Here is a 19,560-nt window from a genome sequence, read left to right as displayed (position 1 = left end):
TACTGCCTCACTGTCTCTCAAAGTTGATTCATCCATTTGCAAGGAGAATTTTCTTGTTTTCAGCTTTTCAATAAGTTGTTTTTCAATATCCTCACTCATTTCGTCTATTCTTCTGCTAAGAGAATTGTTACTGAGTGGCATAGCTTTTACATCTTTGTCATCTTTTTCAAGAACCGTTTTAAGAAATGCTGATATTGATGGTTTTATTAAATTCTCTCCTATAGTGTGATTTTCTCCAGTTTTAGCGATGAATAAAGAAATTTGATAACTAGCCTCAAGAACACGATTATTAGTTGAAGTATGAGCAGTAAATAGAGACTTTAATGTTCTTTTTTCAAAATTTTTCTTTAAAGTTTTAAAGTAACTCAAATCTGAATTAATATGAGCACTATGTTTCGCCTTCAAATGCGCCTCAAGACGACCTCGTTTCATTGATTCGTTGGTCAAGCATTGCTGGCATAAAAGACAAAAAGGAATCCACTCATCGTGAACAGCAGGTATGAACCCAAATTTTAAATATTCCTCCAAATATTGACGAGTTTTTTTCTTGCTTGCACCATTCATTTTACTATGGGCTATAATAAAAATAAGATCAATTAAAAACTAATATTAAAATGTGTTAAGATATATTCAATGTGACATAGAGTAAACGTATACTAAAAATTCATATTTATTTAAATGTATATAACACATTTACTACACTACCGCCGCAAATCAAAAGGTATCTATATTTTTTCCACTTGACAAAATTTCCTGGAAAGTTATGCTTCTAAAATTAAAATTGTCGTGCATGCACTATTATAGCCCCAATATTTATAAAATATTATTGCTTTCTAGCCCTGATGCAAGTACTTAATAAAGAGTTTAATTAAATAAAATCAAATACCAATTATATCTATACAATATATATGTATATTTATTAAATCTACGAGCTTTTACAACATTTTGACTGACACTTATTTCAAATTAACACCGACTGAATGATGTGAAACACTACAGAAGCTGCGATGGGCCAATTAGGTGAGAATAACTGCGTTGTTTAGCGAGTTTTTAAAATGCCCGGGGTTCCCCGCGGCAGACGGCACGCTCTGCAGTGAACCCAGGACGAAGTTTATTTGACGACGCCAATCACCCAGTTGATATTTTGGTCTCGTCAAACGAAATTATACTTAATAATTATTTACCGCAATTATTTAAGAATTGCATTTTTTGTTAAATTTGGCACCGATATCTAGCATTGCATTTAAATGGCCCGGGCAAAAGAGTTAAAGTCGTGTTGAGTCCATTTTCAAATTGCCCCCCTTAACTATCGAATTGCTCCCCTGTGGGGCGTGGGTCCCACGTTGGGAAACACCGCTCTAGACAGCGTCTTGGACTCTCTGAAGGGCAAATATCGGACAGGCAGAATGGAAATACAACTTTTCTACTTGCCACTCACCTGAAAGAGTTTCTACCTCAACCTCCACTTTCCTGGTTTCCATGTCTACAGCACTTGGGTCCAGCTCAGCCCGTCTCTCTGCCCTCTTTTTATCTTAGCTGGAATACTGTAACAGACCCTAAGTGTACACCCCATCTACAATCTTCACTGATCGTAATCGCTTACAGCCGACCCCACCTGCTTTTACCTGTGGTGCTTTCTCAGTCACCTGCCCACACTGGTGTCTCCCCTTCCAGAAAAATCTGCCTGAACCCTAACATCAGAAAATCAGATGATAGAAGAGTTAGACTTGAATAAATGTATTTCCAAACATCAGGAAGGGTCAACATGAACATGAATTTAGAGTGAACCCAGATAGTCTATTTCTATTACTCTTGCCATCACAAATGAAGGGGTGTGGAGGAGGAGGAGCAAGGAACTCAGCACAAATAGCATGTCACCTTAAACTCTTAGCGATCTAGGCAGGTTAGATTCAGCTGCCAAGTGAGTCTTGAAATGCCAGGGCCAAAGAGATCATTAAGTTTGTCTGCTATTATGACTCTTTGGGAATTCAAAAATAAAAATTCTGTAGTTTCAAAACCAAAGTTATGTTTCTGCAGTACATTAGAATAAAGAAAAGAAAATAGAAAAGCATCTTAAATATGAATAATCATTATATAGCTAAAAATAGTTGATAAGAGGCCTGATCCTGTTCTGTGCTAACCCGAATATATCATCAGCCAGGGCATTGTGTCTTCTCTGGAATGTGAATGAACTTTTCCATGATATTATTTAAGGCCTGGGGTTAAAGCAATCATCTCTGAACTCAGTGTCTGGAATGAGATTCCAAAGGTCAGAAGAAAGAAGTGCTTATCCCATGCAGTAGTTTGCTTACCCTAGTTTCCTACAGGATCAGTCTTAGTAATGTGCTTAAAACATTTACGGTAATCCTGGGACCTCAGTGCTGCTTGCAGCTCACAGAACATCTCCAGAGACAGAGAAGGGGAAAGAAGCACCGAACGCTTCACTGAATGTGTGAAATGTGACATTTGCTGATTATTTGGTGTACGAGTCCAAAAGAGTAAAAAACTCACTTGAAAATATAAAACCTCTAAATTAAAGTTAATCAAGATTACATCAGTTTTTAGGATGACATGTAATGATGTATCAGATTCTAGAACTTACAGAGAGGCAGTGCACAAGGTAAGATGTGAACTGTCAGAGCAAAAAGTACACATCATATGCAGATATGTCTGCACATCACACACACACATCTGTGGTAATATGTTGGTGGTGTGAGCCTTCCATGATCATTGCTGATAAATAAAATGTTACTCATGCACTCTTATGAACACATCTGTGCAGGCAGACCCAGGTGGCCATGCAGGTATGACTGTCCTTTTGTGCTGTCAGGGTATTTTGCAGGAGCAACTGACTATCCCCACTTCAGCTCTGCTCTGTCCAGGCAAGGGCCATCTCCTACGTCCTGTTTCTGTGTTTGCCCTTGAGGATGATGAAGAGATACTCCTCAGGCATGGATATGAGATCACTTTTATTTTTAGCCTTTCTTAATGGTTGTTAATATTTGTTCTGAGTACTTTTACCGGCCTAAATGGATGTAAATAACCTATTGTATTCAGTGCAATATTGAACAGAGGTTATATTTAGTACATGCAGAAATGCAAGGAGGAAAGTTAGACACCAATCTTTAAAAGGAACTCTGTACACATTCTCCCATAAATGTTTGACAACTTTTTAGAGAGTAATTTTAATTTGTCTAACTGGCACTTCTCTCAGATCAAGGTCTGAGATAAAACATCCACTAGAAAAATAAAATCAATTATTAAACAACTGAAGTCATCCACTGAGGTGTCTATTGGCTACCTTCAGGGTAGAAAATGGACTTGAAGGTGTGACTACTTTTAACAAAAGGACAGAACCTTCAGAGACATTAAAGAATGAACACTCTATAATCAGAGTGCTCAGTGGGTAATAACACACCTAGATAATGACACAAAAAGAACACTTAAATTCTCTAATAATGACTCTACTAGTCATCCCCTAAATAGACCTCCATTGTTAGATTTAGAGGGGAAAATGATGAAAACTAAAGCTGTTGTCAATTCTTCTTTTATGCAGAATAGGTAGCAAGGTGGAGGAGTTGACCTGGGTTGATGACAGGCAACATGAGAAATATCTGTCATATTGTCAATAGAAGCTTGATTACATCATGAAGTTCTGTCAGTGTAGTACATAATAACTAAAGCATGCACTTTTATGTATATTATTACTCACTAATCACAACCACACCATGAGGAAGAAAATTTATTTTCATCCTCATCTGTAACAAGTAAAGAAAGCTTTTTCATGTCATACAGGTGGCAAATGGCAATGTCAAAATTTGAATCCAGCCTGACTAGGCGGTGGTGCAGTGGATAGAGCTTCAAACTGGGATGCAGAGGACCCATGTTCAAAACCCCAAGGTCGCTGGTTTCAGCGCTGGCTTATCTGGTTTGAGCAAGGCTCACCAGCTTGAGCCCAAGGTTACTGGCTTGAGCAAGGGGTCACTCGCTCTGCTGTAGCCCCCCAGTCAAGGCATAAATGAGAAAGCAATCAATGAACAACTAAGGTGCTGCAATGAAGAACTGATGCTTCTCATCTCTTTCCCTTCCTGTCTGTCTGTCCTTATCTGTCCCTCTCTCTGTCTCTGTCACCATAAAAAAATTTTTTTAATCCAATGCTCTCTAACTCTAAAGCTTAGTGTTTCTACCCCTATTTATACAACTACCTTAAAGAAACTTTCTAACATAATCTAGACCATTAGACCATGTCCAAGAATAATTCATGAGAGAGCTCAAATATTTATTTTACAGATAATGGGAGGAAGAGAAATTGGATCCAGTTCTTTATCTCCATTTGACGAACAAAAAACAATAAAGAACGAACAAACTGTTCTGTTCAACTTAAGTCTAATTATTGAACTCAGCAAGCTGGAGATGATAGAAAGCACAGTGGCTTTGGGAACTAGTGGCTCCTGCCGGAACTTAATCAGCAAGCAAAGGACATTTCGGAATTGTTTTTCTCACCTGTGAAAGGAGAGGATTTGACTATCTCTGAGGAACCACCTGGCCCTTACATTGTAATATCACCACTCTGCACACCTCAGCTGCCCTGATTCTTCTAATCCTCCCCTTGAAACATAGGACAGGTTGTTACTGGAAAACTAAGTCCATGCAGGAATCTTATGGAAACAAAACACATTTGATGACCAGGAGAGGGTAGAAGAAATGGATGGATGAATGTGGGATTCAGAAGAGGACTCGAGGGAGGTTTCTGGATTTGGTCTGTGCAATTACTGCCTGCCTGCTCTTCATCGCTAAACTTTTATCATTTAGCCAAATCCACAAAGTCAGTAAGACAGGCACTAGGAGCTTCCACCCTAGATACTGCTGATGCTGTAGTCCACAGAAAACAGCTATCCCTTCCTTTCTGTCCTTGCTATTCATCCCCACGCCACACACCCATACACACACTCACCCACTTCATTTCCCTATTCATGCATGTGCACCATCCATGAGTCAACACAAAGCTGCATGAGAGAGTTGAGAGCACTCACCCCATGCGCCGGAACCAAACACAAGACAGTGTTCTGGGACAGCACACTTGCTCTCTTCTCTGTCTCTGTCCCCAGGAGCAGTGCCTGGTACACAGTGGGCATTCAGTACATATTTGTTAAAATCCACAACTCTGTTTCTACTCTGTCTCCTTTACTACTAAAATGCTCCACCTTGACCAGACCAGAAGCTCCATAATGGCAGGAGGACCTCTTCCCCCCCACCACTAGTCTTTGAATTCCCATCTCCTGGTAAAATGTCTGAGACACAGAGGCACAAAATATAGCCATGAGGAATGTTATAATTGACAAAAGTACAAATGAACATCCAGGTTAAGAGAGAGGTCAAATATATCTCATAGGCAAGAAAGAATAATCCCAGAAGTCTTTCACTAAATAGTATGCAGCTCAGCCTATAATCTTGAAGCAGGCTGTGATCTTTGATCCTTTCAGTACTAGTTTGTAAAAAATGTGTTCAAGTTCACCCTGCTCTAGACCTTACCAGATTTATTAAGCACGACGTAATGAGGCAGGCACTAAGCTTCTTAAACACACAGGCTCTGCTGTGTTATAGAAATAGGTAATGTACAATAAAATTATAATAATAAAATTTAAATATCTTGAATGATAGTATATGATATGACAATTATTCTCTTTTGATGGAAAATTACTATGGTTTACTTTTTTAATTAAACTTTTTGAGATTATTTAAGATTTCACATGAGTTATAGGAAATAATAGAATTTCTTTTTTCTTTTGGTACCCTTTCTCCAGTTTCCCACAATGGTAACATCTTGCAAAACTGATGTTGGATAAGTCAAGATACAGGACATTTCCATCACCACAACAGTCCCTTTTATCAGGCTGCCTTTTATCCCTCCCATCCCTACACCTGCCTTCACCTTTGACAACCACTAATTCATCGTCCATTTCTATAACTGTGTCATTTTGTGAATAATACAGAAATAGAATCAGCCATCATGTAACCTTTTGGGACTTGGCTTTTTTTCCACTCAGTGCAATTCCCTAGAGATCCGTCCAAGTTGTTGCATGTACCAGTAGTCAGTTCCTTTTTCTTGCTGAATAGTACTCCACGGTATGGATGTATCACAGTTTGTTTAGTCATCCAGTCATTGAAGGACATCTGGTCTTGGCTAATATAATTATGGCTGCCATGAATATTGATGTACAGGTTTTTGCATGAATATGTTTCCATTTCTCGGGAATAAATGCTCAAGAGTACAATTGCTGTAGTTAATGGTAGTTGCAGGTTCAGCTTTATAAGAAACTGGTTAGCTCAGTCAGAGTGTCATCCCAAAACACCAAGGTTGCAGGTTCGATCCCAATCAGGGCACATACAGGCAATAACCAATAAGGACACAAATAAGTGGAACAACAAATGAATGCTTCTCTCTCACTCTTCCCCTCTTCTTTGTCTCTCTAAAATCAATCAGTAAAATAAATAAATAAAATAAGGAACTGCCAAACATTTTCCTGAGTGGCTGTGCCATTTTACAGCCCCAGCAACAATATATCAGTGATCCAGTTTTTCTGCACTCTTGCCAGGATTTAATGATGTCATCACTTTATATTATAACCATTCTATTAGGTATGCCATGATTCAATATTAATGCACACAAAGATGCAGAGACAAAAGGGAGAGATCCCACAACCATCTGGGAACCGTAAGGTATTTTCCAATTTCACATTGACTGTGTGATTATACCAAGGCACACAGTCAATGAGCCTCTGCCTCACTGAAGTACTGAGAAGGAACAGTAGAGTACTTCATACTGTAATACAGAATAGCTACTAAATTCTTCCAGGCAATATCATACTCCACATGAAATCCTGGAAGCATTATTTTCAGTGTTCTAAAGAGCAAAGCAAGCATAGCACTTCTGGTCAAATTTTATTGACAGTGTTAGCAAATATAATCAAATAAGAAAAAGGTAAGAGTTATAATAATGAGAAAACAAATTTCTTGCAGATGAGATTGTCCATTATACACACAAAATTAAGTGAATCTATAAACTATAAAAATTTATAGATAATTCACCAGATTGTTGGATACACAATCATTAGAAAAACCCTGTTAGTTTTCTAGACACCAGCAAAAAACAATTTAAAAATGTAAGTTTTGAATAATCCCATTCCTTCTAGAAACATGAGTATCTTGGAATCAACCTTTTAAAATGCATAGAAAGTTTCATGGAAAAAAAATTATGACACTTTAAAAAAACATAAAAGACATTAAACAATGAGAAATACCATTTTTGTACTTAAGAAGACACAATATTTTTTAAATATCTACTCTCCCCAGATTAATTTATAAGCTTAAAGCAAATTTAACCAATATCCTAACAGGATATTTTTATTTTTGTTTTCAGAAAATACATCTTTTAAAAATACATCTGAAAAAGTGACTCATCCCAGTGGCTGGGGGATCATATATCCATGAGCCCCAGGACAAATGGTGGGCCCTGCACTCATGAGAGCCTCAGTGCTGCCCCTCCTTGGTCATACTCACCCACAAATCCTACTTCCTTTAAAAAAATACATATACAAAAGTATGGGACCAAAAAGAAGCAAGACATTTCTGTATAATAGATAAAGAAGCTGCCCAATGAGAAGCAATCAATAAAAACAACTAAAGTGAAGCAACTAGGAGTTGATGTTTCTCATCTCTCTCTTCTGCCCCCCCTCCTCTCGTGCTTTATTTAAAAAAAAAAAAAAAAAAAAAAAGAGCTGCCCAAAGCTCTGAGTGTTACTTCTGCCCATTGCAAGGCTCCACGCCTGGCTTCACACCCCTATCAGCTGTAAAAAAAAGAAAAGAGGTTTCAGAGATCAGGACACTCCTGAGCCAACCTTCCAGCATCCAACCAACCCTCCTCTTGCAATACTTACAAGCCTCACCACCTCTCTCTGCCTGGGTCATCCTCCAAACCAGCCTTATTGTATACACTCAAGTTCACTGAGTCACCCCAGGAAACTCACACTATCCAGGTCCTCCCTCTTCCTCATACAGGATGTGAATATTCTAATAGACCCCATCTCTTAAAACCATCCTTTTTGTCTTTTCGAACTTGCAGCCTGTCATCAGCAAGATCCCCTATATCCTCTACCTCTGGACCTCTGCCCTTCATTGCTCTGCCCTGATAACCCTGCTTCTCATTGATCTCAGATCACTATCCCTATCTTCTCCCTAAAAAACCCTGACTTTCACATCCATGCCATCAACTTTACAACTGCAATATTAGTCTTAAAACAATCTCTGAAACTCATATTCTGTCCAGCTACCGCTCCATTTGCTCTCCCCCTTTTCTACAAAATTCATCCAAAAGAGTTTTCTGGACATGCCGTTCCGGTATCTGTCCTCTTAGTCTGTCTGGAAACTGCTCTATAGACATTTTTCCCAATGATGATAACAAAAACAGCTCCTTTCAAGGTCACCAATGACCTCCACATTGCTAAGTCTAACGGTTGATTCTCAGGCCTCACCCTTCTTGAGCTCTCAGCAGCACTGGGCACAACTAAACAATCCTCACTTCCTGCATATCTGCCCAATTCCTGAGATGAGGAGCTTCCCTCTTGGGGGCTCCTCCAACCTCACTGGCCATTCTCTCAGCCTCCTTGAGGGCTGCTCTAATCTCTGACCTTAAAACGATGGAAAGCCCAGGATCTCGTCCAAGAAACTCTGTCCTTTCAGGCACATCTGTACACAGTGACTGCATTATTTGTACAGCCAAGTCAAAATGAAAGTGTGGCCCCTTCTCCAAAACTTATTAAGACTTCCAAGACAGCAACAGCCAATCATTAAAGCAAATTATGGGCATCTTACAGCAGCCTGGCCCTGTGCAACTGCACCGTCACACCCCCATGGAGCCATGCTGCTGAAGACTCCTGAATTTATCTCTTGGGTCTAGAACAACAGTCCCCTGAACGCTAGGCTTATAAATGCAATTCTCTACCACACACCTTCATCTGGTTCTCTAGTATGTACTCCATGTCTTCAAAACCAATTTCCTGACGACTACCCTCCTCTCTCCGCAAAAGAGAACCCTGTTCTCTCTGCTGCCTTCCCCATCCTGGGAAATGGTACACTCTTCCAGTTTTCAGACCAAAAACCTCTGTTCTAACTTAGATTCTCCTCTTTTATTTAAGCCTCACATCCAAGTCACGAGCAAATGCTGTTGGCTCTACTTTCAAACATATGGCGACGTGCACACTCCCCCTTCTTCCTCCTTAGCACAGCCACAGGAACCATCTGGCACCTGGATTACTGCTGCCCCGTCCCACTGGGCTCAGCCCTTGCTCCCTAGTCCAGTCTCAAAGCATCAGGCCCGTGATCCTTTTACACTGGGAGTTTCCTCTTAATGAATTTGAAGGTGACCTTACGTGACTCAAATTTAAGAAACACTCTGCCCTAAATTACCTGATAAGCCGTTTCCCTCTCACAGTACCCAGCCACAAAAATAAAGTTACTGGTCTTTATACTCCTGTTTTCTCCAAATAAGGATAATGAAAAACACAAGTGATCCCAGCTCCAAACTGCAAACCTTGTACTTTCCTTCTCACATCAAACATCTACCTACTAACTTTGCGAGAGTCCTGAAAGGGTAAGAAATCTAATGGTTTTTGAAGCTCAAAGGTCTGGAGAACGCGTCCTGTATCATGATCACATAGCATTCAACTCAACAAGACTTCGGTTTCTAAATATGTAAAAAAAAAAAAAAAAAAGAAAGAAAGAAAGAAGAAGAAGAACAAAATCCAGATGCGAGCGGTGGGAGATGCTGTCTGGAGCACCGCGTGGTTTAGGAACCCGCGGCGGCCAGCCGCAGGGTGTGGGGTGCGTGCTGTGCCGCGGTGGGCTCGCGGAGGCCCCAGAGCCCCGGGTGCTACAAACGTTCGTGTGACCTTCCTGGCTCCCTTTGAGTTCTGCGGCAAACACTGCACACCAAAGGGAAAGGCGAGATGGTTTCCGCGCCCTCCCACAGTGCGCGCCACCCCGGGGGACAGCCGGGCGCGGCCGTCCGCGTACTGCTTCCTGGGTCGCGGCCACCAGCCGCCGCCTCCCGCGCAGGGGCAGGCGGGCACCCGCGCACCTGTACTAGGCGCCCACCGGGTCACCACCTCCCACCCCGCCGGCCATTGGGCATTTCAGGCTCCGCAGTGTAGTGGCGGCACTGCGCTCGGGCGGGTCCTGGGACTCAAGGACCCAACTGCGGGGGAGGCCAGACGGGGGGTGGTGTCACCTAACCCAAGCCCGCCCAGCCCACCCTCCCCTCTCACCAACGGAGGCGCGAATCCTGGATCTTCCCGGCACGGACATGTTCAGGGCTTTGTCCAGGCGGGAGCCGTTGGACACCTCTCCGCAGAGGCGGCGCTGCACCGCGCGAGCAGCGGAGGCAGCGCGCAGCTTGGTCGGGCGCAGGGCCGGCGACCCGAGGATCGCTGACCGACGCGTGCCGGGCGCACTGCGGTAACGGCCGTGCTGTGGGAGCAGTTGGGAGCGCAGGCGCCGGGGCCGCGGCCGCCGGACTGCGCGTGGGTGCCGCCGCTGCAGCCCAATGCGGCGGTGCTCGCGCTCGCCCCGCTGCCGCTGCGGGCCGGGTGTGGCTGGGGATGGTCCGGCCTCCTCAGGGCACCAGTTGGGGTGGAAGGAGCGGGGTTGGAAATTACCTGCAACGTTGCTCAGGAAAAATCTGAGATGTTTCTCAAGACTAAGGGCTTTAAGCGGTGGAGAAGCAGGTGGGGTGGAATTGTTGGGATTGAAGGTATGGATGGGCGGTGTAGGAGAGTGGGCTCCCCTAGAGTTACCGTCTTATATCTATGCCTGTCTGTGGTGCCTATTTTACCTGCTTGTCACTTGTCATGGGGCACAAGTGTCTCCTATAGATAAAAGTACAGAACTCACAACTTCCTTCTTTTAACAAGGTTCTGTTCTTCCGTGTCTAGTTTGGTGGGATTTGTTTTGGTTCTTCACAGGAATATTATTTCTCAGGTGTCTGATATATGGCCTGGAACTCAGAAAAGGCTGAGGTCCAGAGACTCCTCACTCCCAGCCCCAACAGCCTGCCTAAGATGTGTGCTAGTGGCATGCTAACATTGTAAAAAATATCCTAGGAAGCTCTTAATACACACTAACACATGTACATACACATACACTCACACCTTATTCCATAGAAACAAAATCATTGAAAGGTGAGGTGACTTGTCCAAGGTCACCTGATCTATTTTTGTTTTTACTTGTCAGTTAATGTTCAAACTGTGCTTCTCCTTCTGAGCACAGTTCCGGGTGGGGAGGGGGGACACCTCAATCTTTTTAATCTCTGAAGAAATTCTGACCTCAGAGTTTTTTTTAAAAAAGGTTCAGGTATGAGTCTGACCCTGCAATTTACCACTGTGATCATTACGCCTCATTTCACATAAACTTCAGGTCCTGAGGAAACCAGAGCCCAGAGGGCACTGGCACCGGGAAGGCAGTCTAGGGAAGGCAGTCTAGTGAGGGTTTCCTTAGGCCGAAGCAGGAGGGAGAACTTGCTTTGGGAACTGTAGGCTGGCAATCTTAGCTTCAAGTAGGATTCCCTGCCTATATATTCTGGGCCCTTAAAAAAAAGATGTTTCCGATAAGAGAAGAGTCTTTAGCAGGGAGTTGAGAAAGAAAAAAATCTTCTGAATGGTTGAGCTGAACTCCCGGGTGGGAGATGTTTTCTCAGTGAACTTCATAGCTGCTTAGGGTGAAAAACAGCTATGAGTTTTTCGAAAACTTCATCACTAATGAGTCAGTAAATTTTCTTACTGATAATAATCCCTTGAGGACCTAAGCATATCTGAAAGGGATTTGAGTGAAACCCCAAGTTTAAGGTAAATTTTAAGAAAAATTGTTTTCCATAACTGGATGGGAACAGAAAAAGTAGATGTTATCTTTAATTTTTAAGAAAGAAGTCAAATATGTTAAATATAGAACATTCGCCTGCCGCCACAGACTGATGCAGTGTGCTACCCTGATTTATTGTACCCTGTCATGATGCGTATGGTTGAGCTAAGTCAGAGCAGCCCTTTTCTTCCTTATGGAGGACATGGAGGCAAACAAGGGGTTCAGGTTTTCTTTCCCTGAAAGCCAACTGTCTCCATCCACTCTTACCATCCTGTGTGCCCCTTTCCCTAGGCAATGAGATCAGCCCAGACACAGTTTCCCAGAGAGAGGACCTATGCCCCCCAGTGCTGGGACCGCAAAAAAGCGTACTCTACTTGTCTCCCAAGATTACCAAGGAAAGAGACCTGCACAACTTCTCTTGACCCACACTTCAGTGTTCAGGAAGTAGGGTTTTCAAGCAGTTCTTCCTATAACCATCTTCAATTTCTCTATTTTAATTGAAATTCATTCTTTCTTAGTCATCATGGTTCTATAGCACAACCAGCTTGCACCCTTTTCAAGAAGTTTGTTCATACAACTGAAGATTTTAAGCCATTTCTTAAACACTTCTTTTCCTCAGCTAAAACCCCATTTCCTTTTTGAAATATCCATACATTCTCTTTTACATATGAATACATGTCTATACATATGTAAACATTCTTCAAAGGAAGTGACATATATAGGGCATGTAAAAACATATGGATAAGTATATGGCTATCATCCATGTACATACTTTCCAGTTTAGGGGAAAAAAAACAATATAGAAACAGTGGAAGCCACTAAGCCCTAATCCCTTTCATTTCCCTCTGTCCCCAGACCATTTTCTTTCAGGCTTTCTTCAGAGGGTCCCTTACCTCTTTCCCTGTTATATACAAACTAAAAAGCATCTCTGACAGTAGTGGCTAAAGGATGCAGGGAGAAAGCTCATTTCATGGAAATCATTATTCTTCTATGGTGGTCTTATTCAACACTTTGTAAATTCATTTTGATGACTCTCTTAACATGTGTTCAAATTCGCCTCATTCTTACACATTGTTTTTAGGCAGCAGTGTCCCAAATGGACATAGAAGAAATGGTCAGTAGAACTGTCAATATAAATCTTCCTAATGACCTATCACTTCCCACCCATCCCCCACAATTATTCATTCATTTACTAACATTTATGCCTGGAATGTGATGCTGGCTACACCTGGAATTTTAGCAGGGGCTGTCATCTTGTACATCTAACACATGGACCCTGTAGGTATCCTGGGCTTCCTCACAAGATGTTTGTTAGATTCAAAGGGTCCCTGCAGGAGAGAGAGCCAAGTGGAGGCTATGTCACCTTCTACCTGGTCTTGGAAATCATGTAGTGTCACTTCCATCACATCCTGTTTGTTAAGGCAGTCACAAAGGTCCAGTCAGTCCAAGGGGACAGGAAATAGACTCCATTACTTGATGGTAACATGGCAAAATTCTGGAAGAACATGAGGATTGGAAACACTGTTGCAGCCATGCCTGGAAATATAGTCCACCAGAACTAGCAATTAGCAGTTTTGATTTCAATAAATTATAATTGCACCAAAAGCATACAATATGTATGGGGAATTAATGAAAGATGTGAAAAACCTTCATGCTAAAAGCAAAGTATTTGGGCTCCCACAGAACAAAATTGGAGTATTTACCAGATCTCAAGTTTTTTTGTTGTTTTTTTTTGTTTGTTTTATATTGGGGTTTTGTTTTTTTTTTGTATTTTTCTGAAGTTGGAAAGGAGGAGGCAGTCAGACAGACTCCCGCATGCACCTGACTGGGATCTACCCAGCACGCCCACCAGGGTGTGATGCTCTGCCCATCTGGGGCACTGCTCCACTGCAACCAGTGCCATTCTAGCATCTGAGGCAGAGGCCACAGAGCCATCCTCAGCGCCCGGGCCAACCTTGCTCCAATGGAGCCTCGGCCGCAGGAGGGGGAGAGACAGAGAGGAAGGAGGAGTGGGGTGGGGTGGAGAAGCAGATGGGCACCTCTCCTTTGTGCCCTGGCCAGGAATCGAACCTGGGACTCCTGCACGCCAGGCTGATACTCTACCACTGAGCCAACTGGCCAGGGCCAGATCTCAAGTTTTACTACAGTAGTAATACTATTCAAGACAATGTGGTATAGGCATACAAACAGATCATTGAAACAGAGAATCCAGAAATAGATTCATGCACATATGGTTAAATACTTTTGATAAAAGCAATGGAGTAATTCAATAGGAAAAGTATAGTGTTTTGGGTTTTTTTTACTATTACTGATTTATTACAAAGTTAATGATAAAGGACACAAATGAATAGCCAGATGAAGAAAAATACATAAGGTAAAGTCCAGAAAAGTTCCAACCGCAGGGGCATCTGTCCCTGTAGAGTTTGGGGTGTGCCACCCTTCCAAGTATATGACTATGTTCACCAACATGGAAGCTCTCTAAACTCCTTTGGTTTGGATTTTTAAGGAGTCTTTATTACACAGGTACAGTTGATTACATCATCAGCAAGTGCTGATTAAATTCCAGTCCTGCTCTGCCTCTTTGATGTTGGATTAGTGGGGCTCAAAGGTCCAAACTTCTAATCTCCTGGTTGGCTCCCCTGGCAACCTGTTTCCCCTCTATAAGGGCTTTCCAAAAGTTACCTCATTAAGGTAATCTCAGATACTGAAAGGAGCCTGTTATGAATAACAAAGCATACTCCTTTTAGACTCAGAAATTACAAGGGTTTTAGGGGCTTTGTGCCAGGAACTGAAGATGGAACAACAAATGTGTATTTCTTATTACGCCACAACATCACAGGTACTGAGTGGGTAGCCATGGCCCTGCTCTGCCGTCCTTTCTTAGAAGGACGTCCAATCTAGTCCCAGCCACAGGGAAAGGCAAAGACTGACCTGGCTGCAGTCATCTGCTTAAGGTCTCCTCAAGGTTAGCAAACAACGCAACAGTGAATAAAGTTGTCTTTGATTTAAACTACTTAATCTTGGCAACAGCAGTCTATCAAAGGTGAAAACTCCTTCACTCTGATCTGGCTCTGTAGACCGTGGTTTAGCATTAAAAAGGGGGGGAGATCGTGGCTCTCCCCACCAGCTCCACACTCTAAGACTTGCTCTTCTGCTTCATCTGGAACTCACACTAATTCCATTCAAAGCCATTCTGTCATGATCAACATAATCTTTCTTTGATTTTTTTTCATTTCCTACATGTATCATTGTCCCTTTACTTATATTGTATGTTCACCTTTAGGAAGAGATGGAATTGATGGACAACACCAAGAGAAAGAAAAGAACCAAGACAGACAAGTCTAAGGTGTGCAAGAAGAAGAGAGAAGAAAATGCTCACGGGGTCGTGGAGTGACCCAGAAGACACCTATGAGACAAAGTTCTCTGTTTTGAGTCTCCTTGACCACCACAGCTAAGACAATGTTGCAGCCCTGCTTCAGGTCAATCTCTGAAGAAACAGGGATAGAGGAAACCCTCGTGCCCAGTGATTATCAGCAATTCTCTGACCTTCAAAGGGAAGCTGGAGAGAATTCATTGGAATTCCGACTCTGGCAGTATGATTCTTTGAGTTTCTTGAGATGTGTTATTATTTTCACTTTAAAGTGACTCTCACTGCTGTTCAATCCAAAGACTGTGTTTAATGTATTCCCCTTCCTTCTGATACCCCAAGTCCTCAGTTGAAGGTTTTGACTCCTTTCCCACCTAAATTCTTTGGTTCCTGTCCCCTTCTTCTGTCTTAGGACCTGCTGGAGTGTTAGCATCTTTCTCCTTCCTTTCTCTTTCCCTCCCCCTCCTCCTCTCCCTCCCCTTCTCTTTCTCCCCATTCCCTTCTTCCTCAGATCACTCTTCCCCTTCTTTCTCCCCTCTTCCTCAGCTACTGTGGTCACATCCTGAAAATAGTCTTTTCATTTATTGATTTTTTTTTAGAGATGAGAGAGAGAGAAAGAAAGGTGGGGGAAGAGGAGTGAGAAGTATCGACTCATAGTTGCTTCTTGTATATGCCTTGACCAGGCAAGCCCAGAGTTTCAAACCGGCAACCTCAGCATTCCAGCTCAACGCTTTATTCATTGCACCACCACTGGACAGGCATATAATATAGTCTTTTCAATAAATAGTGCTGTAAAAACTTGATGTTTATATGGAAAAAAATAAGCCTTGGCCCCTTAACCATATACAATAATTAACTCTAAATGGATCAAGGACTTATATGTAAAAAAAAGTAAACTTATAAAGCTTGTAGAAAACATGGTTCTAAAAATACCTCTTACACAGGACATAGAAAGCACTAACCATAAGGGGAAAACTTATAAAGTGAACATAATCAAAAATAAAGCTTCTGCTCATCAGAAAATACTACCAAGAAAATAAATAGGCAAGCCACAGACTGGGTGGAGACTTTTACAGTGCATACATCTGACAAAGAATTTGTATCTAGGATGTATAAGTAACTCTTACAGTGTAATACTAAAAAGACAAATCTAATTTGTTAATCATCAGGAAAATGTGAATTAAAACACAATGACATTCCACCGTACACCCACCAGGATGTTGAAATAAAGATTAACAACTCCAAATAGAGGATGTAGAATAATTCATGTGTTGCTAGTAGGAGTGTAAACAGGTAGAGTCTCATAAAGTTAGATTTACACCTTCCCTATAAATTATAAATTCCAATTCTAGGTATTTACTGAAGAGAAATGAACACATATTTATAAAAAGACATTAAAATATTAATAGTGCCTGATCAAGTGGTGGCACAGTGGATAGAGCTTCAACTCTGGGATGCTGAGGATCCTGAGGTCACTAATTTGAGCATAGGCTCATCCAGCTTGAGTGTGGGCTCACCAACTTGAGTGCAGGGTCACCAGCTTGAGCATGTTATCATAGACATGACCCCATTTTCACTGGCTTGAGCCCAAAGGGTTCTGACTTGAAGCCTAAGGTTGCTGTTTTGAGCCCAAGGGCACTGGTTTGAGCAAGGGGGGTCACTGGCTCAGCTTGACCCCCTCAGTCAAGGCACATATGAGAAAGCAATCAATGAACAACTAAATGCAGCAACTGCAAGTTAATGCTTCTCATCTCTCTCTTCTTGTCTGTCTCTCTCGCTAATATATATATATATTAACATATATATACCTGTATATAACATATTAATAGTGGTGCTGGCCCATTGGCTCAGTGTGGATGGAGCATTGGCTCAGCCTATGGATGTCCTAGGTTTGCTCCCTGGTCAGGGCACACAAAAGAAGTGGCCATCTGCTTCTCTCCCCTTCTCTCTCCCCCTTCTCTCCCTCTTCCCGTCTCACAGCCAGTGGCTCAACTGGTTCGAACATTAGCCTCAGGCACTAAATATAGCTCATCTGGTCAGAGAGCAACAACCTCAGGTGCTAAACAGCTCAATTGATTCAAGAATTGAGCCCAGACCAGGGCAGAGTGCTAGGTGGATCACAGTTGGGGAGCATGCAAGAGTCTATCTCACTATCTCCCCTCCTCTCACTTAAAAAAAAAAAAAAATATATATATATATATATATTGCAGTATATTCATATAATGGGCTATATCTCATCAATAAAAAGGAATAAATTATCAAGTATGCTGAGTGAAAGTAGGACAGAGAAAGGGAGATACAGAATGATTCTGTTAAAGTAACCAGATTAGGCCCAAGGTGGAGTCTCTCATGCTAAGCCCCACATCAGCAAACCAGAACTTAACTAAGTTACTACACTATGCTTTGTGTTCTTGGCTGTCCCAGAAAAGGAAGCCTAGGTCAACCATTCAGCACTTGTGTGTATCCATCAAAAATTACCTGACCCAGCTCCAAATCTTCCCTTTGCTCCATATAAGGGAAGTAACCATGCTTTAACCTATCAGCAAATGCCCAGTATAACTTTTGTATTTCTGCTCACTTTGGCCTATTTCTTGCAAGATGCTCAATGTCACTAATCAGAAGAGAAATGCAAACCAAAACCACAATGAGTTATATCATACATGCTAGAATGACTATTATCAAAAAATTAAGAAATAAATGTTGATGAGGATGTGGAGAAAAGGATGTTCTACACCATTAAGTGAGAATGTAAACTGATTCAGCCACTATAAAAAACAGTATAGGGGGCCCTCAAAATTTTAAAATAGGACTACTGTATGATCCAGCAGTTCCACTTCTGGGTATTTATTTGAAGAAAATGAACACACTAACTTGAAAAAATATCTTCATCTCCATGTTCATTGCAGCATTATTTACAATAGCCAGAACATGAAAGCAACCAAAGTATCCATCAAGAAATGAATAGATACAGAAAGTGCAGTACATACATACAGTGGAATACTACTCAGCTATAACAAAGAATGGAATCTTGACATTTGGAACAACATGGATGGACCTTGATGGTATTGTGTTAACTGAAATAAGTTAAACAAGTCCCTGGTTTGTTGGCTCAGTGGTAGAATGTTGGCCTGGCGTGTGGAAGTCCCAAGTGCGATTCCCAGTCAGGGCACACGGGAGAAGTGACCATCTGTTTCTCCTCCCCTCCCTCTCCCCCTTCTCTCTCTCTTTCTTCCCTTCCTGCAGCCATGGCTCAATTGGTTCGAGCACGTTGGCCCTAAGCACTGAGGATGGCTTCATGGCCTCACCTCAGGCACTAAAATAACTCAGTTGCTGAACAACAGGGAAGTGGCCCCATATGCGCAAAGCATCTCCCAGTATGGGGCTCGATAGGTGGATCCCAGTTGGGGCACATGTCTTTCTGCCTCCTTGCCTCTCGCTTAATTAAAAAAAAAGAAATAAGTGAAATGGAGAAAGACTATATGATCTCACTTATATGTGGAATCTAAAATAAACTGAACTCACAGATACAGAGAACAGATTGGTGATGGCCAGAGACTTGGGGAGTAGGGGTGGGGGTATGTGACATAGATGAAGGGGTCAAAAGGTACAAACTTCCAGTTATAAAATAAATTTGGGGGATGTAATATACAGCATGATGGCTATAGTTTATAACACTGTATCACATATTTGAAAGCTGCTATGGGAGTACATCTTGAAAGTTCATATCACAAGCAAAAAAATTATAACTATACGTGGTAATGGATGTTAATTGGACTTATGGTGATCATTTTGCAATACATACAGATATCAAATCATATGTCATCCATCTGAAACTAACGTTATGTCAATTATATCCCAATTTTAAAAAAATCTCTTGCCTTGAACAGCTCTTTGGAGCTCCCTCCTACCTGCTAGATTAGATGCTATCCAATCCATGAATCACTGAATTAAAGCCTACCCGTACCCGTTCTAGTACATTGATCTGTAAATTGTCTGCGGGAAGTTTTAAAAACTCCATTCAAATAAAGTATAAGAAAGACAAAAAAACCCTCGGGGTCAGATTGTAGAGATTTGTAGAGAAGGGACTAAAGGAAACATCCTGGGGTGATAAAAAAAAGTTCTGTTTTTTTTAAATAAAGAAGTAGATATGAGCCTGACCAGGTGGTGGCACAGTGGACAGAGCGTTGGACTGGGATGCGGAAGACCCAGGTTCGAGACCCCGAGGTCGCCAGCTTGAGCGTGGGCTCATCTGGTTTGAGCAAAAATTCACCAGCTTGGACCCA

The 19,560-nt window shown here is 41.9% G+C and overlaps 1 protein-coding gene and 1 long non-coding RNA gene across 3 annotated transcripts in view; one reads left to right on the top strand and one right to left on the bottom strand.

Moving 5' to 3' along the window:
• Positions 1-10,786, bottom strand: part of ATP8A2 (ATPase phospholipid transporting 8A2) — a 759,627-nt gene extending 748,841 nt beyond the window's left edge. Inside the window, exon 1 of one of the 2 annotated variants that reach the window (XM_066258319.1) lies at positions 10,713-10,786. Coding sequence is in view for 1 of the 2 variants with exons in the window: in XM_066258318.1 (XP_066114415.1) it covers positions 10,323-10,362 (40 nt within the window). In the remaining variant the exon portion in view is untranslated. Of the gene's footprint in view, positions 1-10,322; positions 10,500-10,712 lie in introns of those variants that run through there. The other variant, XM_066258318.1, reaches the window with a different exon arrangement.
• On the top strand, positions 10,380-18,743 carry LOC136324863 (uncharacterized). Its single transcript, XR_010729153.1, has 2 exons — positions 10,380-10,512; positions 15,194-18,743. It is a non-coding gene; the product is annotated as an uncharacterized lncRNA (long non-coding RNA).
• Positions 18,744-19,560: the final 817 nt, after the last annotated feature.

Source organism: Saccopteryx bilineata, chromosome 2 (genome assembly GCF_036850765.1).
Source record: "Saccopteryx bilineata isolate mSacBil1 chromosome 2, mSacBil1_pri_phased_curated, whole genome shotgun sequence".
NCBI classification, from domain to species: domain Eukaryota; kingdom Metazoa; phylum Chordata; class Mammalia; order Chiroptera; family Emballonuridae; genus Saccopteryx; species Saccopteryx bilineata.
The sequence above is the reverse complement of the archived record's forward strand: the minus strand, read 5'-3'. Positions and strand labels throughout refer to the sequence as shown.